This window comes from Xyrauchen texanus, chromosome 42, assembly GCF_025860055.1.
Source record: "Xyrauchen texanus isolate HMW12.3.18 chromosome 42, RBS_HiC_50CHRs, whole genome shotgun sequence".
Lineage (NCBI taxonomy): Eukaryota > Metazoa > Chordata > Actinopteri > Cypriniformes > Catostomidae > Xyrauchen > Xyrauchen texanus.
This window is the reverse complement of record NC_068317.1, coordinates 24,467,838-24,495,402: the sequence shown is the minus strand read 5'-3', so window position 1 is coordinate 24,495,402 and position 27,565 is coordinate 24,467,838. Positions and strand designations below refer to the sequence as shown.

Genomic DNA, 27,565 nt, shown 5'->3' with positions numbered 1-27,565 from the left:
CTAAACAGATAAAATGGAGTCAACAAGTAAATAAATATTGGTTTTTTTTTTTATTAAAAGCCCTAATAAATGAAATAAATTTACTGCAGACACTGCATTTCATTGGCTCTGAACTTGTATTTTGCACAATGACAATAAAGTTGAATCTAATCTAATATTTGAGGCCAGACACAACAAACATTTTGGTAAGATAGCACTATCAGTTTATAAATATCAAATGATCCACGATTTCAAGTGATTCTTTAAATAGTGGGCAATAGAGCAGAATAGAATAGAGAGTGGGGTCGAAAAGTCTGAGACCCTGGGTTTTTATTTACTATTATTTAAAGCTAAAAAATGACATATTTAATATTCTGCACTATTTCTAGCTCACAAATCAAACATAAGCAGATAGTGACATTAGCCATGTAAACATCTTTTGATGGACGTCTATGTGATGGTTCTATTTGTTTTGTTTTTTTTGAATATCTTCAAAGCTTTATGTAATGAAACCTTTAAAGTTGCACTCAGCCATTCCTGAGAAACACTGTTGATATTCGAACTCAACTGCCAAAACAAACACACCCCTCCCTTCAGTACTCCTTTGGAAGCTCTGCCCCCCAACTTCATGCACGCTGAAAAGCCTCGCCGATGTTGACACAGCTCCTTGCCCTCTACTTGTAATCATTCTTTTTTAGTTTATATTTGTCTGACCTTTTTCTCTTGGTCTGTTTCTCATCCATTTGTCCTCCTTGGAGTTTAGAAAGTTCACATCAGCCAGATTTGCCATCCCTCTTCCAATGAATTTCCCTCTCGCTCTGCCCCCGACCCCCATCCTGTGCACACGCAAGAACCACCCCTTGTTGCTGATTGGCTGGAGTAGTGTTGCGTGGATCGAACCGATCCACTTTGTTTTTGTCCCATTTACAGAGCCAGGGCTGTGTGCAAATACTAGATTTTCTTCAGCCCCACCCACAGAACGGACAGCTAGCAGACTGAGTAGATGTCAGAATTTGCAAAAGTGTATGGAATTAGAATTACTGAGTGCACCTGTTGACTATGAAACATGGTATGCCTCATTTATTGATGGAAAAACAATCAGACCAAAAATTTACATAAAGAGCTTTTTTATTATTATTTACTGAGGAACAAATCACTCACAGGGAAAATACAAGAAAATATAAACAACACGCAAACAGTATGCCTTTAATTTCAGGGCATTTTAAGAGGCTTCTTGGAGATTGAGCTGACACTGAAATACACCAGTAAGTGTCATCAACAATATAATAGAGAGTGGGTTCCAAATGTCTGAGACCCTGGATTTTTATTAATTATTATTTAAATATAATATAATGAAATATATCTTACTAATCAAATGTAAGCAAACATCTTTGCAAAGGTCAGATTTACTTGCTTCCATTGATTCACACAAGATGCTTGTGGAGTCCATGCCAACTTGAGTGCATGCTGTAAGAGAGAAATATCTATTGTAAGACATTCATGTTAATTTTTCAATTGAAATTTTCACTGAAATTCTGCTGACAATACATTTTGTAATTCAAATTCTTGTATTGAGTTAGCAAAATACAAAGTAGAAGCATTTGACTTTTGGACCTATATAGATTAGCCTTGCTGATGATTATTTTCAGATAGAGGTTACTGAGGTATACAAAACAAAATTACACACAAAAAAAAAATATGACAAGAAAAATTTGGAAAGCACTCTTATATACTATTATAGAATATACTATTTGCTTTTATATCAAACAAAGTTGAGCACTATGGAGAATGTATGCTTATATTATGCCACCTTGTGGATCAATTTAAGACCACAGGATTTATGGCAAAGTTATGAGATGGAAACATGACAAAAAAAACCCCCCCAAAAAAAAAAACAGCCCTACTTAATTGACATCAGGTTTCTCATTAACATTTATTTTTTTCCCCCATACATTTTCTCAACCAATTTTAGAGTACCTTTTTAACGGTTTCCAATTATTTACACATGTACAGAGAAAGCACACACATCCGATTGTATACATGTACTACAGCTCAGACTAGAAGCATTTACACAGAGGAGAACAAAATGAAAATTCCACCTCAATCCCAGAAGTATTGTGCTACACAAATGTAGTGACTTGAGTCTTTGTGACGCCTCTCCCACATCATCTTTTCATCACTTTAGGAATTGAATGAAAAAAAAAAAACAAACTCCAAACTGTCATCAAAAAAGTTAAGGCAGAGACATTTTTTCAAGTTTAAATAAATTCAAGTCTTGAAACATTAATTTATATGTGATGGATCCTTTTTGTTGGTTTGGTTTTTTGAACAGCTTCCGAGATTTATGTAATGAAACCTTAATTATTTTGAAACATGGTATGCTTTTGTTTATTGATGGAAAAACAAATAGTTGCATTCTCAGAGTCCAAAAATTAACAGATTTTTTTTTTTTTTGATTAACGAGGAACAAATTACTCACAGGGAAGATGCAAGAGAATATAAACAACAGACAAATGGCATGACGAACATCTCAAAGCATTCTGCGCATGCTCCACGCTGCAGGAAGACATCAAAACAAGAAACTGACTGTCTCACTCCACCCAACACGATTTCAAACTGATGGGCAAATGAACTAATGACCAATGAACAGAATATGCATGAACGAGGGGCAGGTCAAGTGTGTGAGATGTACACAAAATACAAAGTCTGCATAAAGGAGAAACCCCAGAAAAACAGCGCTGGTCCATATGTGCTGAAGGCTCAGATCTTTTCGTTCTTCATGTATGCGCCACTATATAAATTTACACGATCCCACTCTTGTAACTGTGGTGATATGAAAGCAAATCGGTGAAGATCATAGGATATATGTTGGTGCATGTCAATGTCTTTCCCTCCATTAATATAGATAAAAGCACCAAATTAACCATGTGACCAAACCTAGCACAACAGCAGGATAACAAACAATAATAAGCCATCTATCTTTAGATCACAGCAGACTAGGCACATGAACACACTTCCCCTCACAACCTGAGGACTTTGCAGTGTGAAGATCTTACAGAATTTAAAGGGATAATTCACCCAAAAATGAAAACTCTAATTTTCTCACCCTCATTTTGTTCCAAACCATGACTTCCTTCCTTGGAACACAAAATGAGATGCTATTCAGAATGTTACAGACAGCCTCAGTCACCATTGCACCATTTCCATACAGTGAACGTGAACAGGGACTAAGATTGAACATTCAACCTATCATCTCCTTTCAGTCATATGGGTTTGGAACAATACGAGGGTAAGCAAATGTTGCCAGAATTTGAATTATTGCGTGACCTATCCCTTTAATGATTAATCATACCAGATTCTTCCCAAACAAATGGCAAGTAGGAAAAAAAAGGAGAAAATATACAGCAAACTAACGTGTGCCATTAAAATGTTAAAAAGAAAAAAGCCAAAACATAAAATAAATCATGCACACAAGAACAGGTATACATACACCTGCTACAATAATCACATTAGTACAATTGATAGAGGATTAGCATGTGTAATAAAAAAAAAAAAAAAGAAAATTCAGAGCTCAAAACATCACTCCAGTGCTGAAACATCCAAACATAAAAATGGAACACAAAACAGATTTACACAAAAGTCTCACTCATGCAGTTGTAACGGCCGGGACCGCTGAGTGCGCTGTAGACACACATGTACAGAATCACGCCCAATAAAGTTGGTACCAAGACAAAAGGTTAGCAAAAATGATATACATACCAATTAAAAAAAACAAACAAAAATGTAAGCATTTCGAGATCAGCACGATCCAAAAATCTGCATTTCTTCCCAACAGCACTATTTGAAGTTTAAACAACAGTTTGAACAAAAAAGCATGAGCTCTGACAAAACGTTTTTAAATATAGTTAGATAATCTCAAACTGGTGCTGGTTCACTCCCATTTTCCTTGGAAAACAAACCAAGTCCTTGTTAAGCAAACCAAAACGACAACAAAAATGCTCAGAGAACCCTTAACGCACAAGTGCTTTTGTCTGTAGGCCCTGATTCCAGTGACAACTTGTCAATGTGTGCACTCATAGAGAGACTGAGAGAAGAGGGACTTTTGAGCAGCCCCGACAAAGAGTTTTCATTCCGTTCAGTCCAGGAAGCAGAGCAGAGCTCTCAGGATTGGTGGAAGGAAGCGGTCGTTCCTCCGCTTGCTCGATCTCCAGCGTTCTGATGAGCTGTTATTGTCTCTCGGGGACAAGTCGCCACAGATTTGGCAGGTGCCGACTCCCTGCATCTGCGTTCTGCGGAGTCAGGAGGCTTGATGTCTTCAGCGGTGGAGCTGGGAGTTCTAGGATCTGCTGACGGCTGCTGTGTTGGTGCCTCTCGTATCCTTTGACAGATCTCTGCGTAACTTGGCTTCCTGGGCTCCTGGCCAATCACAATAATAAAATGAATCAGCCATATTAGGGCAACAGTCTTGTATCCTTACATTGGGAAAACCATGGCATAAATCAAGGCAATTCTTTGTAACTGATATCAATGGTGACACTTTCAAATGTATATTAAAATAAAGAAATTCCCTTTTTTCTTTTTTTTTTTTTCATTCTTCAAATTGGCTCTGGCCCCTTCCGAAGAGTTTGTACTGAGTTCAATGTTATGTGTGTACAAAAGGCATAGCATTAACAATTCATCCTTGTACAAGGTGGGATATTTTGACAAGTCTGTCATCAAAGATTTTGAGTCAATCTAAAGGAGCTGATACAATTACTCCACACTATTTATTTCTAGGCCTGTGTGGCATAGTAGTTGCAAATCTATCAAGTCATTGGGTCATAACAAGCCCCTACAAAAATGTAATCTGTAGCAAACAAGCAATATTGCATATTTGGCTAAAAATAAATAACAAAATGACAATATTATGGAAATTTAACAGGTTTCATTAATGACAGTGGCTATGGTCCTTCTGAACAAGTAATACAAGAACACCAAAACTCAATGGAGATTAGAGGAGATCAGAAAAGGCCCGATTCCAACCACATGCTGAAGCTAAGCGGAAACTCAAAGTAGAGAACACTCACCGTCACTGGATTGCTCAGTGGTGCGGTTTTAGCAGCGTGTGTAACTGAGAATTTCTCTAGATGTGTTTGCGTCTCTTTAGGTTTTTCTACAGGTATCAGGCTGTAAAAACACAAACCAAGCAGTCCACATATTAAAAGGGTCCATAATGGGTGATTGTGTGCATGTATACATGTAATATATATATATATATATATATATATATATATATATATATATATATATATATATATATATATATATATATATATATATATATATATATATATATATATATTTCAGTGATTTCTGATATATATATATATATATATATATATATATATATATATATAAAATTTCCCTACTACCCGACAGAAATCACTGAAAGAGGTGCACTGAGAAATGACACCAGTCTATGTGACAGCACTATGCTGTGTACATTGTCTTATCATTGCATCATTTGTATGTTGTGTGGGGCTAAATCAACTGATGTTTATTAAATTATTACAATTTCAGGATGTTTTTTGTTTTTTTTCTCCCCCAATTTGGAATGGCCAATCCCCAATGCACTACAAGTCCTCGTGGTGGTGTATTGACAATCCAGTTGGCGGAGGACGAATCTCAGTTGCCTCAGTGTCTGAGAGAATCAATACGCACATCTATATAATTTGGCTTGAGCGCTTTACCGCGGAGACGTAGCGCGTGTGGAGGCTTCACGCTATTCTCCGCAGCATCCATGCACAACTCATCACTCGCCGCACAGAGCGAGAACTACATTATAGCGACCACGAGGAGGTTACCACATGTAACTCTACCCTCCCTAGCAAATGGGCCAATTCGGTTGATTAGGAGACCTGGCTGGAGACACTAAGCACATCCTGGATTCGAAATTGCGACTCCAGGGGCAGTAGTCAGCATCAATACTCTGAGCTACCCAGGCCCATTACAGGTTGTTTCTAAAACATATTGTATACGTTCAGAAGACTATTCAGTAAGACTATGAAATTCACTGAGAAATATCAGAAAGAAAACACACTTTGAAAGGGCTGGAGAGGGCGAGTTTTGCTGGTCCACCAGGATCTGAGCAGGGGCAGGAACAGCCTGCACAGATTCTTTGGGGGTTCCTGAGATCACACGGCTGGTGACCACATCCTTATTTAGAGGCTGTCGAGAGACAAAGGAGTCTCTGTGAAACTCCTCAGGCAAGGACAACATGAACAAATATAACAGCTGGACAGTTTGACCAGGAACTGAAAAACTCACTCACTCACTCACTCACTCACTCACTCACTCACTCACTCACTCACTCACTCACTCACTCACTCACTCACTCACTCACTCACTCACTCACTCACTCACTCACTGACAGCAAGGTCTACTGTGAAACATGGCATTCCGTACTTGGTCCAAGTTAAGTGTTCAATCAAAACCCAGCACATTCAGTTACCTTCTCTAGATCTCAAATAATTTACAGGGATATTTTACCCCAAATTTTAATTGTCATAATTTACTCCCAACCCCATATGAACACAAGATTTTAGGCAGCATGTTCATATCAGTTACCGTTCACTTTCATTGTATGGAAAAATGATGCAATGAAAGAGAATGGTGACATTCTAATATCTCCTTTTATTTGCCACTGAAGAAAGAAGTCATATGGGTTTAGAATATTATGGAGTAAAAGACGAAATGTTAATTTTGGGTGCACTATCCCTTTAACCCCGAATTGTTTCTCTCTTCCTCTTTTTCCTCTTGTTTTTTTTTTAATGATTTTTGATGCTGCAGTGGCCACTCACATCAAAAGGAACACATAAGACTGATAATATATATCTGATTATCAACCTTATCTTTAACTGCTCCAGTGACGACATCAGACAGTCGGTTGTCAAGGCTGTTTTCAGTTTTAACTTCAGGCTTTAGATTTCCTGCAGCTCCAGGCAGAGGAGGAAAGCTAGATAGTCCAAGCTCAAAGCTGGGAGATGGAGTGCGCTCCTGAGCAGGAGGGGGCGACTGTGCAGCAGCTCTCTGTCAAACACAAACATGAAAAAAAAAACAATAAGTTGTAATATACACAGATGGAATAATAGAAGTTTTTCAAAATGCACTTTCTGTATTACCTGAACACTGTTCTCCTGTTTAAATTACTACAAATGTCGGCTACAACATGAATCATATGAATTTTGCTTCGTCGCAGCAAAAGGTAAATATCAGAGGTTGGCCAATATATTGCTTTTGCAAATTAATTGGCACCGATAGCTGCTTTTGGAACTGTAATTTATATTTAAACTGCTGGTTAAATCTTGATATAGAAATGACATACTGGAAACTTGTTGTCATCCCTCCTTTTTCTGTAACCATAGCCACCTCTCCTTCAAAAGAAACAAAACACAAGAAAAATTAAACACCAAGGAATAAAATGCCACCATTTCATATGGAAACTATGCTCTTGACTTCAGCCAATTAAAATTGTTAACCTCTGAATCAATACACAGCGCCTTTATACAGCATTGTTACCTTCCACGCCCCGTGTTCAGTGAGTAATCTCCTCCGTTCACCTCCATTCGTCCACTTCCCAACTGGTCCCGGCGAGGAAAGGCTGGACCGCTTGGTAATCGAGGTCGGATAGCAAAGTGATGAGATTGTGGAGGGCGTGTCCCGTTGGGGACTCTATCTGAAGGGAAGGTAGAGAAAGCAGCAGGGTTCTCCAGCAGACTGCTTCCACGATCTGCCATGAGTCGAATGTGAGTTTTGTTGTGGCTCCTATCCAGATGAAGGGGGGTTATAAACAGCTTTAACTTTGAAAAAACATCTTCAAAAGAACAAGGATCAAACTATACTGTCGCATTAAAGTTAAGGCTATGTAACCAAATGCCACTGCTGAGTGTAGCTTTACAGATGTCAAGGAAACAAAAAGTACCTGTTTCGAGGTGCATATTGTCTGACAGTTAAAGGAGAAGTGGCTGATTTAAATGTCGGAGAACCAGCAAAACCATTAATGAACGCAGGGCTGGGAAATTGAGTAACCTGTTGGTGAACAAGTGGAACCTGATAAGCAATTAATGTTATTTAATAAAGATGTTCTACATGTGTGAAACAGTCCTGTATCCCTTAAAATTATTAACAACATATCTACAGGTTTCTCTGAGCTAAACAGAAGGGCACGGCACTAACCAGTGTGGGGTCCAGGTAGCTCTGGGTAGCAGACCAGCCTTGAGGTGTCACTAGTCGATAGAGTGGGAACTGTTGCTGTGCTCCATACACAGGTGGGATGTAGTAAGGGGTGTAGCGCTGTTGGACATTTGAGGACACGTCCACTGCCCGATAACCATTCTTTGGCACAAAGGTATTGACGGCAATGGCCTTGGCCTTTATTCTAGCCTAGAATGCATAGAAGATGGGCCTGAATGGTATTCGATTGCATCAAATGCCTATATGTACTGTATATTCTACGATATTACCTAGACCTATGCAGTAGTGCACTCTACCTTTATCGGCTTTCCTTGAAAAGTTTTCACCTCTTCTCGTAGATACTGATATGCCTGAAAAAGTGATGTATGCAGAAGCTTAATAACAGCAAGGTAGGAATATTAAAAATCCTAATCTAAAGTTATCAAAACAGGGGCAATAAGAGAGACATTTACCAGCTGAGCATCAGCCTCCGATTCAAAGGTGATGAACCAGTTGTCGTTGTAGGCAAACTCACAATTGATGAATTTAGGCAAGTTATCACTCTTAAAGAGCGCTTCAACTTCCTGTAATAGCCAAATATGTCATAGAATAAAAAAGGATCATAAACAGAGCATTAAGATGCTATTGAGCAAGAGAAATGTGATGAGCATTTTATCTACCTCCAGAGGAGTGGCCTCAGGAACCTCTCTGAGGATCACTATACAGCGGTTCTGATTGGGCCGTACTTTCTCTCCACATTTGTCCACTTGGACAAGAGGCAGCGCTAATGAGTGAACAATGCATCAACGTCAGATCAAACCAAGCCCACTTTGACATTCTAAAACAAAATGCCACACTGCGACTTAAAGTATGGGCAAAGTTATGGAATTTCATAACTTTGTCCATACTTTAGGTCGCAGTGTGGCATTGTTTTCAACAGTTATAATTGGTGAGACTCACTTTTTAGTATGTCTGCAATGAGATCCACATCAGTGCTGAGTTTCTTGACTTGATCGAGGTTTGCCAAAGTCACTATTGGCACATACTGATCACTGTCCATTTGCGAGATGAGGTACATGTCGTTAGTTAGATTCTCCCTGGAAGAGGAAAGAGCCTGGTCACCATCAAACGAACACCAACATTGATTCAACGTCCTTAAAAACAGATGCTTCTAAGAGTGTACATACAAGCACAGTTTTCATAAAATTCTGATTCGTTAAACACACCACTAATATTTTACTGTGCAAACACTTCATCGCAGCAAATCAAATCTTTGAGTTGTTGTGATTGAAAATTTAACAGCGAAACAGTGAACAAACATAATTTACTTCATTCAGGTCTTGCATACAACTACATTTTTAAAGATATATTATGCTTGGTTTGAAAGTCACATCTCTAAATTTAAGGAATCATTGCAGTTACATTCCACAAACAGTCCATGGTTTTGAAAACAAAGAAAAAAGTCGCCTTGATTCAGCGCACCCAGCAAGGCCAGTTACAAGAGGCCTGTTCAATCGGATCAGTTGTGAAGATGCTAGTAATTACCTAGAGAGGCAGAACTCCAGTGTCGCCTTTAGCTGTTCTCGAAGGTCTTCTAGCTGGCTGGAGGAGTTGGAGTCATCCACTCCTTCACAAAAGAACAAATTAATCAACTGATCAGTTACTCAGTAATCAGTCATTAAGGAATCAATGTAATGATATAATTCATGTGTCTTGCATAGTAAAACTGAAATATAAAGCAAGGTGACCAACAGTGAACAGAAGAGAATAACGAAGCTGTTACCTTTCATACTGGTGTTCTGGTTTGACACAATGCCCTTCTCACTGGCTGAGCTTCCCATGTATACTGATTCTGGCTGTGCTGCAAATGGCAGTTCTACAGAGGTAGATACCTGCTGTTCCTCATTCCAGTTTCCTTTGTTTTCACTGCTGTTGTAACCTGGCATGGACAAAAAAAAAATATAAAATGTTCTACACTGATAAATCATGTCTGTACCAAACAGAAATCTGTGCACAATATTATCCACTACAATAGAAGTTCTATGGATGTTTACCTCCCGAGACGGTGTTTGATGGGTCATCGTCCGTTTCTACCCATGACTGTTGAGAATCTGTGCAGGTTGGAGCAGAGGCCTCCAGTTTAGGTATGTAATTGGCCCATGCCTTTGCATTGGGATTGAGGTCTGAGATCTTTGAGGAATCCTTAAAAATTAGAAGAGAGTTATATTTGTGTGGTTTGTCTGTTGACCAGTGCTTAATTATAATTCAACCCATAGTTGGGTGACTACCTAAACCAATGCCTTTGAATTTACATTTCATATTCAACTGTCATATAGATACAGAGGCTCCAAAATTAATTTGGACAGTTAAGCCACACTTAATGTATGAATGTCATTGCCGTAGAAACTATATCAAACCAAGTTGCTTGGTATAAATAAATAACATTAGACGTTTTCAACATATCTACTAAAAATGACATTGGCCAAGTCAAGATAGTGCCAAGTCAATTACCCTCAACATTCCTAGCACACTAATATTCACTATGTACGTGTTCCACTTAGTTTGACAACCAAAACGTGTCCACATTTTCTTAATTTTGAGTATGGGTCTAGTTTTCGAATTTAAAACCTTAAACTTCTTTATGCTTCTTTCTTTAATATAAATGGCACCTGGTTTGATATTTTTATCATCGTATGCAATGACGTTCATGCATTTTAAGTGTGATTTAGGAATTCAAATACACTGTATAACCAGGCAAAACAAGCTGGAAGAGTGTACTCACAAGTTCATTTTCACTTGAAGTATTTTGCCAGTCCCATACACAAGACCCTTCAGTCACTAATAGGTTATAAGGGTAGGGTGCTATAAAAGCCATAGAGCTCTTGAAATCTTCAGAGCCAATGATGGGGTCAGATTCACCATTCTGCACAACTATGTTTGTCTCACAGTCAGTTTGGTCCCACACTGACACCAATGCACATGTCTCCATTTGATTATCAGAAAACCGGTCAAGTGGATCTTCGGCCCACACCGGAAGGCAGTGACAAGAGTCCACATCATCGTTCAACTCTGATTTCCCAAGAATGTCTGACACCATATTCAGCATAACTTGCTCACCCTCCATTTCGTCTAAGTGGACCAAGCCCTGAAGGTTTTCCATCGGCTCAGAAACAGTGAATTGATCATTATTGAGATTGAAATGTATCTCATAAGATGGTGTGGTTGCATAAATGTCCAGCTGGTCAGGCTCTACTGGTAACGGAATTGCCTTATTTAAATAATTGGCCTTGTTACTCACGCCATTAATGCTGACTTTCAAACCAGACTGATAAAAGTCAAGGGCTCCAAGTCTGCTAATAGAAGAGTCACAATCTAAAAGTTGGGAACCATGAAGCATGGTTGTTCCAGAATGCTCACTGGATGCAAAATTGCTGCCATGGATGTCACATGACTGCACCTCTCCAGTTTCAAGTGACAGTTCTGCAGTGCTCACAAGAGGCAGGCAGGAGTGAACAATAGTTCCTCCCATTTCAGAGCAAATCACACACGTTTCAGGAAGATCTTTGTGTTCCTGACTGGATGGAATTGAAGAGCTTAATGTGTGATTGGCTGGCTGTTGTGAAGGGTCCAGGGAACTGCAACAGCTTTTATTTTTCATGCATTTTGACAAAGACCAATCAAGGCTCCCTAATACTGCAGTTTGCATATCACTGCCAACCAAACAAACAGATTTCAAAAAGTCATTGTTGTTATTTCCATCATTTTGGCAATTAGGCAGCTCCAAAGTTGGTCCAAAGAGTCCCTGCAGCTCGTCTGTTTTGCCATCATCTGCACATAAACAATTCCCCTTCAGTTCCTTCTGTTCATCCTCACTGAAGCATTTGGTGGCAATATGCATCTTCTCATCATGTTGTAAACAAGTCTCTCCTATTTCATTGTCCATGACTTGCTCTTGTGCAACTACTGCACACAATTCAGCTCCCACCAGTTTTAAAGAAAGTGCAATGCTTTCTGGATTTCCATCATTACATATATTATTGTGTGGTTTGTTTTTAACTTGGGTGAAATAACTTTGAGAGTGATACTTATCCACAGGACAGTGAGAATTGGGTAAAAGCAGAGTATCTGTCCAAACATCATTATCAACAACTGAACTTGTGTTTTTCATAAAACTTTTGAGATCACCTTGACTGTTTTCTTCTTCACATATATCCATGACTTTCTGCATCTGCTCAATGTTCAAGGTGTCCACAGGAGTGTCCGTGGGAAGCTGAGATGACATGTTACGGCCACACTGTTTGACATTTGCAAAATTTGCATTTGGTTCTACATTCTGTTCCCTATTTGGAAAGTCACAAGTTTGCAAGACAATCCTTGTCTCGTCAATGGGAAAAGCACTGCTGAAAGTCAATCCAGTCTCCTCTTCAACATTAGAAGTGTGGTAGGCATCTACACAAATTCCTTCCATTTTTGATTGAAATGGATTGCTGAAATATTGAGGCACATGACCAACTTTGAACGCACCGGATTCAGTTGTCTGCCCTTCTTCACTTTGCAATATACTACACTGGCAAGGATTCCTGATGAAATCCTGCACTACCATTTGTCTTGGTTTAGCTTCAGTTCTGTGAGAGCCTGGTGATTCTGACAGGCTGTCCACTTTGTCAGAAGCCAAAGGAATTGGACAAGGACTAAGATTTTCAACATTTCCAAAAGCATCTACAGAGGAAATCCCTTGGTTCTCCATTTCACCTAACTTTTCTGATACAGTTGTACTGGCAGCTGTAAGAGCATGTAACAGGTCCTTATGCGTTTCTTGATAAACTTTCCCAGTAGGGGCCTTCTTGGAAGCACACTGATGAGATTCCACAATACATTCTTTCAGGTCCAATGATCTGTCTACTCTGCCAAGTAAAGAAATTGAATGATCAACACTATCAGTGACAATGTCAATAGATGTCTTAACATTTATGCTGATGGATTCTCTATAATCACCACTTTTACTTAAACACCAATTTTCCTCAGATTCCAGTTCGACTTCCGACTCTGGAATGTCATCCAGAAGACTATTTAGGTCTTGCTGCAGTGGTCTCAAGATGCATTCATCCAAAACACTCTTGTGCATGTCTGGTTCAGAGTTATGCACCAAATCCGTTCCCCTGTAACCAGAGCTGCCATGAAGCTCTTGCTGATTTTGAAATATGTCACCAGGCTCCCTTTGCAATAATGCAATATCTGGGCTTGACTTCAACACAGACATATGTATATTTTGTTCCAGCAAATCTGTGGAGTGTTGATCAATGGCATACTCTAGAACACAAGTAAGATGACTTGCTTCCTCGCGACCATGTCCTGCACACATGTTTTCTGCTCCTTCACAGAGACTGGAAACATTTTCAGATAAAGGGCTTTCATTTTCCTGAGCAAGAAATATTTTTAGATCTGGTAGGCCATGTGCCTCATTTGGAAGTGCCAAGTTTACTGGTAGACTTGTTAAACACTCTGTTGTGCTTCTCTCTAAGGGACATTGAACGGTTTGTTGTGTTGTGGTCATTTCATGTAAAGGGTCTGAACCTGATATTTTGTGGTCTCTTGGGAGTAATGAATTATCCAACAAAGACTTTTCAGAGACAGCTGGTGCACTTGCGTACCTGACTGCGTCAGCCTGTGTCACAGACTGGTGCCCACACTCACTCCCTAGATCCTCTAAATCAATCAAGCAGATGCTGTAAAAACTCTGTTCTTTTTTAAAGCTACAGTCAGTGATTAATAGCTCAGAATTTTCCTTCTCTGCGTCACACAGTTTAGCTAGGCCCCCAGAGCATTTATTGAGTGTAGTGGTGGCTTGTTTTGAAGTGGGCACATGTTTTGATTGTTCCATGTCACCGCGTACATCCCACAATGGTTGTGCTTGTTCCAATTTTGCAATAAGAGAGTCAAAGTGAGGATCCTTTGAAATGTGTGGCGCACTGATGCCCCAAGTATCTTGTGCAAGGGTGGACACTGAGATTGTGCTTTCACTCTTGTTTAAAACTCCAGAATGAGACTGTTGACTTTCACAAAACCATTTTGCCCTCTTGATGGCATTTTCAGCTATTCTCCGTTTAACTGAATCCAGTGTTTTTGCTTCCTTAATCTGGTTATTGCCTTTACTGTAAATGCCAATATCCGATGCCTCGTGGACAGGTAGGTCACCAACAGGTGCATCCCAAAATGCTGCCCTTTCCTGTACACTGCTACCTCCCTCTTTAATGAGGCTGCTGCCTCGCTGACAAGTTTGTGGTGGAAGTTTTACTACAGGCATCCAGAGCGGTGTTCACGGTCCCATTTCGACAAGGGTTCTCTTCGGCCAGATCAGCAACGGACCAAGCACTAACCTCTTCTTTCACTGTGGAACCCTCTGGGATCTCTGCCTGAAGAAGACTTGTTCTCTCGCTGACGAGGTTAGGATTCAGCTCTTTGCTGAAACAGCACCCCATATTTTTATTTGTGAAAGGAGAAACGCCTCTTATTACCCACCACACAAAAACTTGAGTAGATCCTCTCACAAGCTCCTCGGAGATGAAGAGAGAGAGACACATGCTATGCCTGCTTACCCCTTCCCCACACCCAAAATAGCACATTTAAATTTAAACATGTGACTCACATGGGCCCATCACTCAAACATGGAATCCCTCAAACGACTGGTGCAGTAATGGACACTGTACTTGTACATTGTATGAATGGGATCAGCTACTTGGCACAGTCCCAAAACATAAGGGTGGTTCACACAACTCCCTTTTCACAACACACTAAGCCGGGTTTAAATGCCTTATATCACAATTCCTTGAGAAAACAACTCATTACGGGAGAATACATGGCATATACTTTACCAAAAGAGGAATCTCTTTCTCCTTTACGTCCTGTGTCTGCTGCACCTGTGGCTCCACGATAGTTTTTCCTTCTTGGTCTGAAGTCATGAGCTGTCCAGGTTCTAGCTCCGTACGCAGAGCTCTCCAGACAACCAGGGAACTGTAGGTGACGGGAGAAAAAAAGATTAACAAATCAATCGAAATGACAGCATAAACACGTAAGATTCCTAAATAAAAGTTATAAATACTACGCATTTTCCAAGACAATGAAAATGACATCAACGGAGAAAGTTGACACACGTTTTTCTAAACTTAGCTGCCAAAATTACACATTCTTTATAACAATTCCAGTAACACCTCACAATAAGGTTGTATTAGTTTACATTAGTAAACATATTAGCTAACAAGAACTGACAATTAAACCATTAATTAATCTAGGTTCATTTCTTTATGTACCGATACATCTTTACATTAAAAGTTGTATACAGTAACATTCAAGGAAAAGTGTAATCAACCTTAAAATCATGATTGTGCCTGAAGCCTGCAATGGCGAGCTGTACAGTGAAAAATGAGTTATATTTTGGTCTGTTCTCATGTGAAATTGATTGGATCACTTCAGAAGACCTGGATTAATCCTCTTGAGTCATATGGATTACTTTTATGCTCCATTTGTTATTTTTTTAGCTTCAAAGTTTCAGTCACCATTCACTTGCATTGCATGGAACTACAGATCAGAAATATCCTTCAAAAATATTTGTTTGTGTGTTTATTTTTGGGTGAACAATTATTTTAATGCAATATGGAAAAACAATTAAAATAAAACATGAAACAAACCATTACCCATTATTAATACATTCTGTGATACCTAATGCATTAATGTTAACCAATAAAACCTTATGTAAAGTGTCATTAAAATAATACCCTAAAGTAGTTCATTAAAAAGAAAACATGCCCCCCAGCAAAATGAAGAGCAAAGCCTTCTAGTTTGGGCAATATAGCTATATGGAGCCTTTTGAGTCATTTAAAATGTAACTGTACAGTAGAGCTGACTGGTCAATGTCATGATTGTGGAAGCATTTTTTAATAAGCCGACATCATCAAAACCTACAAACATTCAATATGCTGAAAAAGGAACTAAGTTGAAGACCGTTCGTGAAATACCAGGCATCCTTAACTGGTTCCTGATTTGTGCTAGATTGTTGGCAAGATTGCATTCACAACAAACCTCTTTATCTATAGCCATCTAATGATGATGTCTAAAAATTGTCAAGTTACTCTACACTATAATTTCGAACAGCTATTGGCTTTCTTTGACTGATAAAATAATATTGTATACAAGTAATATTATTGCGCCATATGCTTTGTAACATGATTGGTACACTTAAAATCTAGAGATCAAGAAAACATTTGACAAACTAACCATCTGTTTGATCATGCTAAAGCCACAAACAAACAAAAAACTACACTTGACTAAAACGCCTTACTTTCAGTCATGTCAAAAACGGATTCAGGCAGTCCTTTCAAATCTCATACATGGGGATGTTTACATGATGAGTGATCTCAAACATAAGCACTGTCATAGGTACCAAACAAACTGGAATGAAACAAAACGACGAGCAATAATCATATGCAAACTACATCAGATATGATGGAAAGCAAGATTTCAGATCAACTCTATTAGTCTCAACGCACAGGCCAGACCCACGAACACAACAGACATCTGCTAGCTGAACAAGCCAAACTTGTATCACAAAACTCACTTCAAACAACCAATAAAATATCAAAAACAACATTTTAAATCCTCCACATCTCCAACTATTGGCCACAAAGCCTTAAATATCAATCTAAAATGGTATGTTATACAGAAAGAGAGAAATATTGTGTGTGTGTGTGTGTGTGTATATATGTTAGCCTACATGCTAAAGATTGGCAGATGGTAGCCTAAAGACAGTTAGCTCAACATGCTAACTTCAAATAGCGAATAAACGTTGCAGCTCTTCATGTGTGGATAAAACAAATTACATGCAGTACACGGAGAAGAAAGCCATGATAAAATAAGCGTCATATGAATTCACATAAGTTTCCACTCACCTGTATCTGCTCTCCGAACACAGGAGACTGCGGGCCCGAACGTCTCACTTCCACGCACAAAACTTAGAAAAACAAATCCGCACAGAAATCTTTGAAACCACGACAAAACGCCCAACGCCCTTAAATTACCACCAGCTCCTCGATATCAGGCCTGATAATCAACTTTAAAAGTCCGTTTGGTGACGTTTAAGCGACTGGCTAACGAGAGGGAAACAAGACGAGAGTGAATGCGTGTTATTCTTCAAAACGGCTTGAATCCCAGAACGACATAGACGTGAAACAATAACTGTAGGTGCAAGTTGAACTGAGATATGATAAGAAACGAAACCTCACGCCTCTGCCCTCCCCGTGTATCTGTGTCCAGAGTTCAACTTCACTCTCTCGGCCAAACCGCACCGCGAGCTCCCGCCCAGAGCCGCTTTATGGACTAGCCCGCCCACTCTCTTCTGCGGCCCTTTCAATAACTCAACGGTTGTAGTTTCTACCATCTTTTGGCTGCACTTCAATGGGCGCTATCAATAAGGGGCGCCGAAACACACCAAATATAAAATTCCATAGGTTTCGGAGCTAAAATTGTTAATACACCTTTTTGGGAGTTATGGTGATATATCGACATGTAATTTATTTGAATTTAAGTTATCTAAACAAGTATGTGGTGCATAATATGGGTAAATGTGTAAATTTTTCTAGTATTCAAATATCTTTATGTTTTGGGAATGGTTGAAGCGCTTCAACCGCTTCTGCCCTGACAGACAACGAATGTAACCAATCAGAGACGCCACAGAGCAACACGTGACTCAAGGACGTCTGAGTGGATGGTCTATTTCTCATTGAAAGATTCTTTGCCTCCGCCTGATTTTCTGCGGGATTTTTTGGTTGGTCGAGATATTGTACGGATACTCATAGCGGCCAAAAAGTATTGCCGATTTGATTTATGTTCTCAAGTGTTCTTTTGGAAGGATTTTAAAGGTGTTAAAATATTTATCTTAAGTTACAGACAGCTGTTTTACAGCCAAACAGCCATCCTAGATATGTTTAAGCCACTGAAGACATATTCAAGGCCCAGATACATTCCAGTACTTGATAACAGTCCCTGAATATTTTTCCACTATGCTGAAACTGAATGTGTCTTTACAATAATTATGATCATGAGGATCCTTAATGAAAATAAACATTAAATTGTTTTATTATATATTTGTATATATGATATTTAAATAAAATAACGAGTACGAGCCAAAACTATTTTCTTTTCATGCACGGCTTTTATTTTTGCTTTGTGTTATATCTTATGACCACCAGGAGGCGACCTCAGATCAGTCTCCCATTGCGCCATTTCGTAGCAGTAAAAGCCGCCAGATGGCAGTTTAGGATTGCTTCTCACAGGAAAGGCGCGGTTCTTCTTCAGGTCTAATTTACAATATAAAAATATAAACTATTTAGTTAACGAATCGCGCCTTTTTTACTGACGCGTGTCCCGGATGACCGTGTTTTAGCGGCAGAGGTGAGTTTGTGGGGGTTTTGCAAAAAATTCTGAATCTTTCTGTGGGGCGCGCGCTCACTGCGTAAATCGAGCTTGCATTAAAGATGGAGGACAGAGGGAGTGTGTGTGTGTATGTGTGTGTGCGTGTAGGGGGGGGATGGGATCAATCCTCGGAGGACAGCGAGTGTACGTGCCCCCCTGTCCTTAGTGGCACTGTCTTACTTCACACCCATGGCTATATTATCTTAATAAGCTGAGAAGCGTGTGATTTGTGGTGTTATTGCAGGGATGAGTGAGTGTGACATTATACCTTCCTGCCGCCATGAACGCAGGCTGACAAGCGCTCGAGACTCTAAACTGCTGTTGTTCTCTGACTGATGATGCGCTCGTGCAGACTCGATCTCGTTTTGTAACGTCTAATTTAATCACTAACAGTTAAGTTTCTAATCAGTTTCCTACGCTTTCCCAAGTTGTCACTAATAGTGTGAAGTTCTGAATGATTAATGGTATGGAGGTTGGCATTGGCAAAGTAATTTAGGTCAGTTAAGTTAAACAGCTCCTCATCTTTGTCCAAAACATACACAACATGGTTAAACTAACTGAGAAGAAACTGAGTGGAATAGTGTAGAATAGAAGGTGCCAAGTTTTACTCACGGAGTTTAGTCATTCAAAGTATATGGTTTTGCTCTACACTTTATCTCTTGATGTCCAAATTTAACGGGTAGTAGTAACTTCATGGAGTTGTTTTCCCCCCTCTCCATAAGCAAAGGAGGAGTTTAGACACTTTTATAGTTCATATCAGTTCATTCAGTGGCTGGTATGTGTTTACTGAACTCAAGAGGTTTAAAAAAAATAAATCTTATGATGTTATAATTTATTCATATTGACTACAAAATTATGGTTTTGCATTCATTCTTAAGTGATGCCACTTGAGAACATCAAGGATAGTAAAATGAAAATTCTGTCATTATTTACTCGCACTCATGTGGTACCAAACCTGTACGACTTCCTTTCTTCCTTGGAACAATTTTGGTGAACAATCCCTTTAATGGGCCAGTCATCTTTGTTGTACAGTGAAGTAACTTTCATGTTTGTAAAATGGAAACTTTAAGATTTATAAAAAAAAAAAATCCATCTGTGTCTTACTATTTACTGTATATACTAGCATGCTGATGTATTGAGCCTGTAAACATGCACAGTAATAATTTAAAAAATCAAAGCAAGAAAACTGCATTCACGTGAGATTTAAAATAATTGAGTTGGTAGCAAATTTAATGTGCATGGTGGGTAACAGTAAGACGCCTCTGAGAACAGATGACAGAAAAGTTTTTAAGAACAGATGACAGAAAAGCCATCTATGCGTATGTCTGAAACGCTGTTTGTTCGGAGGCGTGCAGTCTCGTGGAACACGTGTTTGTAAAAGGTTCTCACTTTTTCTTTGTTTCAGTCTTCTGATTTTATTTTGGCAAGAATAGTATCGTCTATGAGTGGTGCAAATGACCTCAGACCATCTCAGCTTAGAGGTGCTCCGAGTTCAGTTCACATTATTTCCACAGGGCAGTTCGGTGTGAGCACAACTCTGCAGGGTCACTTTATATATAGCTCATACATCTGTGATTAAATCATAAAATAATACAAAAACACGTTCACCTTGAACCATGATATATATTTCAGTGATTATTAACATCATATTAATTATGTTTACATTTATAATTGTTTTTAGATCTTATATATTAGAAATGCTATGTCTGTTGTCATAGATGGATACTTGTGTGACAGTAGTGGAAAGATGGTCATATATGATTTATTAAATATTTGACCACATAGTTATTTTAATTGCCGTTTCGTTTGAAGAGCAGTTTGCGTTTAGAAATGTCTTTGGTTTAAGTTTTTCATTTTTTTAATTATTGAATTTAAAATTCAGTGCAAGAATACTCACCAATCCCTCAGCTGGGGGGTTGACAGTGTAATTGGATATTGTGAGAGATATATATATATATATATATTATAAAAATATTGTGAACATAATTCTTGCATATCACCCAGCCCTAGGAGGGAACAAAACATATTTAATCAAAGTCATTACCCTTCCAAAGCAGCATAACTGGGGCCTGGGATGAAAGGTAATAAAACACCAACATTAAACCCACAACATCCCACAATAAGTGATGTATTTGCCCAGACAACAAAATACCCGACCGGTAGCCCATGGTACAGAGAATGCACGGATGCAGTAGGTTCATTGCCAAAGAGATGTTGCCCTTCACAACTGTTGCAAAGCCATCTTTCAAAAAGTTAAACAACACTTGACTAACAATTTTTTAAACCTAATTAAAAAATAATGTTGAAAGTTTGAAATCAAGCTGCCTTGCATTATTGTGCAGGTTAATGCTTAATGAAAATTCCCCCATAGTATCACTTGGCGTCCAACCAGCGGTAATAGCGGTGTTGGTCGTTTTGAACGTGAACACCGCACCTGTGTGAAAATTATGATATTATGGCAAGTCTGTGGAGTTTTTACCTGCTTTTGATGTCAAACCGTGAAGAATCATGCGCATAACACATGCATACATTGGATAAATCTTAATAATGCTGGTAAAGATGTTGTTTACATGCAATGTGAAACCGTGCTAATTGGCTACCTTTGTTGATCGGTTGATTTCTGAAGCTGTTTTTGACCTTACACCAATAAAGACAATCCTTTTATTGCATTTACATGACCACACACATTGTTCGTCTTATTAATAGTTGCACTCAGTAGGTGTTTGTTCATGTTGTCTTGGATCTACACTGACACTTAGGGGTGTGGATGCAGCAAAAGTTTTCAGTTACTGATACCATCGTAGAAATTCACTGTTCACATTCAGCCATGATTAATTTAGTACATGAGTAAAAGTGTCGAATACCAGAGTGGTTACTGATATTAAGCAAGTAGTATTCGACTGGTCATGTAATGCTAACATGGCAGCCCCCATGAGGGCACCCTCTCCATGTAGAATAAAACATGAGGATATAAGGTTACCGATATTACTGTAGTCTTCATCTCATAAGACTGGTCATGATTTTAATACTTGTGTTTCAAAATTACAGTACATTTCTTTAGGAGTAATACTTATTTAATGAGGGGAAAATGACTGAGTGCCCCTTTAAGAACTTGCTTTTAAACATGCTCATTTGTTTTAAATTGGTCTGCTTTTTATGGGTGAGATGTTGGCACTGAGTAAGCACTGATCTAGCCTTATTCAACTGTTTGTGCAGTTTCAGAGTGTTGATTCAGCTTTAAACCATGATAGTTCAGCACTATCATTACTTTTAAATAGAAAGGAGTTGGCCATTCTTGACAGTGAGGCATCAAATGACTGCTGTCAGAAGCTACAAGAAAAGATGTAGAAATTTGCCTCCAAGTGCATGCTTTACTTGATCGGAAATTTTGGTGTAATATATAGCTTACTGTTTATATATAGTTATTTTGTTTATACAGGTGGCATATCTTATGTTGGTTAGCCTGCAACACTCCCTCATCTGAGCTATATTCCCTAGTCATTTTCAATAGTCTTTTTTTGGTTTATATAAAATATGCTGTTTGTATTGCTTTTTTGTTGCCTTTACATTTATTAATTTTGCAGAAGTGAGTAGCAGTACAGCTAAAGTGATTTGTCCCATAAAGAAGACTCTACCAGCGGTAGACGATACATGTTGCAAATGTTCAAAGTTAGCCAGAAAGGTACAGGCCCATTGCTCTTTTGACCTGAGACTGTTGTCAGACTATTGTGGTCAGGTTTTGAGGGGATTCTAGGCTATGATGTTTGGAGAAAGCCACATTAAACAGATGTTGACACTTTAGCATTTTATATGCATTTTGTCTACACACTTCACACCATCCGAACTTTGGTAATGCCTGAAAAAGTACTATCAATATTGGCAAGCATCATATTTGGAAGTTATTGGATTTACCACAGATGTGTATTAGTCTTATTGTTTCTGTTTATACTGTTGCCAGGAACTTAATTACTTTTTAAATACATCAAATGAAGGCTGTGGTTTGTAATTATATCTTGACATCTTGCCGTAGTCAAGGGAGACTTAGTCAGCAAAATGTAAAATTGTTGATTTCATAATGGACTAGTGTTTTCTATTGTGTTGTCTGATGTGACCATACAAGATTGGTCTTTTCTTGTTTCTGTTATATGTTTCTGTCCTGATGGATCTTGTCACATGGCAGTTCCTTGGCAAGCTTTAGCCTAAATATGTGGATTTCATTATGCCTCACCTTTGTAGTGTGAACTTCACTGTGTGGCAGAAAAACCATATTAAGGACAGCTGCAGTTGGTGTATTGTGCTCTGTCCCACTGGCAGAATTTCATAAGGAGTATACATATAGTTTGTTTTGTTGCATTTAGTGTTCATTTAACTGTATTTGACACTAAAGGTAACCTTTTGTTGTAGGAACTGCTTAATAACATGTTTCCCCTATTTTGAAATAAGTGTTATGAAATTACCTCTAATGACAGTCAAGAAAACATTCATTCTTGAAACGGGATTTAGTAAGAAATAATTCTTGCAAAACCATATGTATGACTTGAACTACTGTGACTTCACCTTTTGAGTTGTAGTTATATGCCCTCTCTTGAGTGCCAGTGTTTTTGGCAAGCAATTTAGATGCGTGTCATGTGTGTATTCCAGAAGGGCTTGTTGCCATGGAAACACCCTCACTGTCAGTCATGCTCCTATTGGGGCTTTTATTGGCTGTTGCTGAGATCAATGAAGGTTGCTTCAAGTGATAAGAAAAATATTGCCCTTCACATGTGAGATGAATAGTTTTAATTACAGCATTGGATAAGTCCTTTTCAAGCTGTTGTACAAATAGCATTGTGTGAATCGCTTTTCGAAATGTTTGATTCCAGAACTTTGGTCAGTGTCAGTTCATTAATGTGTAGTTAGACTTACTATATCTGTGCCAGTATCGACTGTCTCTTGTTTTATTGTGTGTATTGTTGAATTGTTTTATGCAGCTATTTTGGCAAGGTCTCTCTTGAAAAAGAGATTTTTAATCTCAAAGGATTAACCTGGTAAAATTAAGGTTATAAAAATAATAATAATAAAAGTATTGCAAGTATTGTGCTTAAGGCAAGCTCATACTTTGGGTTAGGGGATTTGAACAAAGTATTAAACTTCAGAACATAACCCATCCCTCACAGGTTGTGCTGATGATAAAAAGGTGAGGATATCATTGAAACTTGACGTGGGCTCTTTAAGGTTTGATTCAATTATGATTCACATGCTCTTGATTTGATTTCGTTATGATTTCAATATGATTTTATTCTGATTCATTAGGGTATATTTCAGTTATAATGTCTATTGTGTTGACATGACATAAATTCTCTCTCAGCTAATGCTTTAAATTATAAAGAACCTTCTAACGTGGTACATTATGAAGATATTACGGCTATAATCAGTTAAAATTTGTATTCAAATTAATTTCCTGAATTTCCTTATAGTCATTAATCGGATACCAGTATTTAGAGAGAAAAGCCTCTAAATAAAGATAAATATAATATTTAGGCTTAATAAATGTTCAGATGTAGTCATACTCCTAAGCACTGTGTTTTTAGGATGCTGTGTCAAGTTAAATGTAGTTTGAAACTTGTGAAAAACCCATCTCAAAATCCCTTTATTTTGTTGTGCTAGGTCAAGCTGTCATTAAGCGTGAAAAACAATGTGTAAGGCTGAGCTGCCTGATCTCATTGGCTACTTTACATGCACCCTCATGCGATTACACTGCGATTTGAAACTGTTGCTCTTGTAAACTGAATATTGTGATTTTATGATATTGCAATTATGCTAATCATCAGAGTAATAAAAATCACAGTAAGATGTGGAGTACTTCGCTTAAACGCATGTAAACGCTTTAATCGCGTTTCTTCCACTCTGACCAAAGTCCGCCAGTGCTGCAAACGAATGAGGTTACATTCAAGCACAGATTCAAAAATGAAACCGAATCTACACTTCTTGGCTTCATGTGAAACTGCAGTTTCTTGCACTTTTTTCCAGCAGTGGTGCTCCCCATCAGAATCTACAGCAAAAGAAAACCTATTTACTGAGTTGTGAATGCCTATTTGCAGTCTGAATTGAATGTTGGTGAGATAAAAAGACTGTATACTGCAAAAAAATGGCAAGTACGTTTTTCACATGAGTTTGTCCTCTCGGGCTGAACACAACAACAACCAACTCGTGTATTACGATTCACAAACAAGTGACTCCTATGAACCAATTATTTTTAGTGAATCAAAACAGACCGAGCAACCAGTGTATTCCGACAAACAAATAACTCTTATGAACTGATCATTTTTAGTGAACAAAAGAGACCGCGCATATAGTGTAGTCGAAAATGACTCCTATTAACCGGTTCTTTAAATAAATTGTTCAAAAAGACTCACAAACTGACTGACTCGTTTTCCTTATGCTAAGCTGTATTTAAAGATACATATTTGCAACTGTTTTTTGTCAAATTCTTTATAAAAAAGCATTAAAACATTTCTCAGCAAATAATATTGGCAAGTAGCATGTAAATGGGATTGAAGGGCTGGTGCATTTACTTGTGACCCGGAAGTACCTGCTTATAATTCAATTTTGTTACAACTATGGTAGTTTCTACATTTTTAGATTGTGTATTTATAGTTTTTTAATTTGTTTAGGATACTGTTTTTCATTACAAAAATGCTAAACTTATGGTTGGGAAGTTCCATGCTATGTTTACCATGAAGAAATATACCTGATAAACTATTAAAACTATGAATGCTTTTGTACTAAAGTACAAAATGGAATCAAAGGCTTTAAAGCCGGGACCTTTGTGAATTATGAACAAAACAAATTTTTGCGGGTGGGTAAAAATATAGATTTTCGAATCCATCGAAATATTCATTTGAATATCTGCATTGAAATCTTCATGTCTATATCTATTCTCGCATTTGCAGCAAAATTTAGACAAAACAATAAACGTATAACAAAAAATAATATATAAATGGATATGTTCATTTTTTAAAAAGTCAAAATATGACCAAAATGATGAAAAACTAATAAAATATAATTAGTAAAAAAAACTAGTTAGGAGGTCCTCTGTATAATTAATAGCATTAACTGGAAAATACTTATATATGTTATCAAAAAAGACAATATAAATGAAATATACTCGTATGAATCGATATTGTAATCAGAATCGACTCGAGCTTGTGAATCAGAATCAAATCAGGAAATCTGTATCAATACCCAGCCCAAATAGTTTGCCTTCTATGTTAAATCTGTTCTATTTTAATGCCCTGATCGTAGTAAAAAGTAACTGGTTTAGATTGCCTTCACATTTCCAAGAGATGAGTGAAGTTTAATCAACAAAAGTCTGATGAAAAAGTACTCATTCTCACTGTAAGAATAATTTAGCCATATACAAATTAAGGTGTTATCTTTTTACCTATTATAGATAACCTTTAATAGATTTTACTGTTGTTAATACCTTTAAATTTACATCTGAATCCCAACTCAAAACCAATGCCTTGCTGCCAATTGTGCATTGATTGGTCAAAAAATGCAATGTTGATGGTTATTGCACTTGATTTTGTATTACAATAATAAAATCAATTTTATAATCAGTTTCGGTCTTCACATTTTTTATTTTACAGCACTCAACCCATGCCTGACCCCCACCGGTGCTATCAAATCAGCTGCTGGTGCTACCTTAGAACTTGGTGGCACCAGTTCCACCACTCTCACATTTTAGTGTGGGGCCCTGTTTAAAGTAAAAGATTGCTCTTGTGATTTTCAAATAAAAATCATGATTAATTGAAAAATACTTTTATTTGACAAGCCTCAACTCCTTTAACTTGGGTGAGGAAGCAACCACTAAGTAAAAACACACTTGAAAATGATTCAGGGTGAAATCATCAGAATTCGTACATCTTTTCTAAATTTGGCTAATTCGTAAGATACGTGCGACTGCACTCATTTGAATTCCCACGACTTGCAATACAGCCAATGACGTCGCTGGACATCGTTTCCATCTAATACGCGACAATTACTTGCTTTTGTCACACAACAGCTTCCTATCATGTTTACACACACTACTGATTGGTTAAGCTTCGATAAGATTAATTAACATTAACTCTTGAACTCCCCCTGTGTTCTTTAAGGCTAAAGGTAAGGGCATAATATTAATAAGTATGTCTTTAACGCCTCGTGCGTGAAACTCTCATTACACATCCGGGAATTTACACGTGATTAAGTCGTAACAGTTTATACGAACAACATTGTGCGAGACCATATGAAATGGCCAACTCTTAAATTATGTACAAATTTTCATGAGATCAGGTTGGTAATGCCCTAACTGCATATCAACATGCTAAAAAAACATTGTGAACATCTTAGCAACATTTTTATTTCTTTACCATTAACCAGATGATTCTAATTAGCTTTGAGTGGCATGTAAGCCATTTTTGGCTTGTTAGCCATCGTTAAACAATGTAAGAATATATAAACCGGTTCAGTGGAAAGTGTTAACTATAAAGAACAATGGTAAATTTATCACAAAATCTTTTGACACGTAGCTAAAGGCTGAATTCTACATTGACCTGCTACCTACAATTATATTATTCAGTCACTGACTGCAGACCACTCGCTAGAAAATATCTGTTTTAAATAGATTTTAATCTATAAAACATTGAGCTTTCTATCAAATCAGAGGAGTGATTGAGTGTCTGAAATACAAAGCGATAGGATTGCTTCTTTCCTCACATTCTCTCAGGGCAATTGTCAAGCTATTTAAAGTGTTTCACAGATCGTTAGGGACTGCAGTCTGTCCTCTGTGCACGTGATTATGAGATGAACAGATGAAGAGAGGTAAAAGGTTCTCTAATCCACTCTGAATCACCCTGGATAAAGAATATGTGCTCTTAAATCATCTCAC

At 38.0% G+C, this 27,565-nt stretch overlaps 2 protein-coding genes across 4 annotated transcripts in view; one reads left to right on the top strand and one right to left on the bottom strand.

The window, feature by feature from the left end:
- Positions 1–1,107: 1,107 nt before the first annotated feature.
- Positions 1,108–19,364, bottom strand: larp4b (La ribonucleoprotein 4B). Of its 2 annotated transcripts, none has more exons than XM_052115351.1 (17): positions 19,267–19,364; positions 15,063–15,201; positions 10,245–10,392; positions 9,974–10,129; positions 9,736–9,817; positions 9,151–9,287; positions 8,871–8,974; positions 8,664–8,774; positions 8,508–8,561; positions 8,194–8,400; positions 7,940–8,046; positions 7,537–7,782; positions 7,343–7,391; positions 6,865–7,047; positions 6,059–6,186; positions 5,046–5,145; positions 1,108–4,395 (listed from the first exon to the last, which is right to left on the bottom strand). In XM_052115351.1, exons 2-17 carry the CDS (start codon positions 15,147–15,149, stop codon positions 4,141–4,143), a joined length of 2,154 nt encoding a protein of 717 aa, XP_051971311.1. In that variant the 5' UTR covers positions 15,150–15,201; positions 19,267–19,364; the 3' UTR covers positions 1,108–4,140. The 2 variants fall into 2 exon arrangements, with proteins under 2 accessions (XP_051971311.1, XP_051971310.1); XM_052115350.1 differs by lacking the exon at positions 19,267–19,364 and adding an exon at positions 17,133–17,528.
- The window catches only part of LOC127635363 (cohesin subunit SA-1-like), a 28,020-nt gene continuing 18,951 nt past the window's right edge, over positions 18,497–27,565 (top strand). Inside the window, exon 1 of one of the 2 annotated variants that reach the window (XM_052115344.1) lies at positions 18,497–18,633. The gene's annotated coding sequence lies outside the window, so the exon portion shown is untranslated. The remainder of the gene's footprint in view (positions 18,634–27,565) is intronic. The other variant, XM_052115343.1, reaches the window with a different exon arrangement.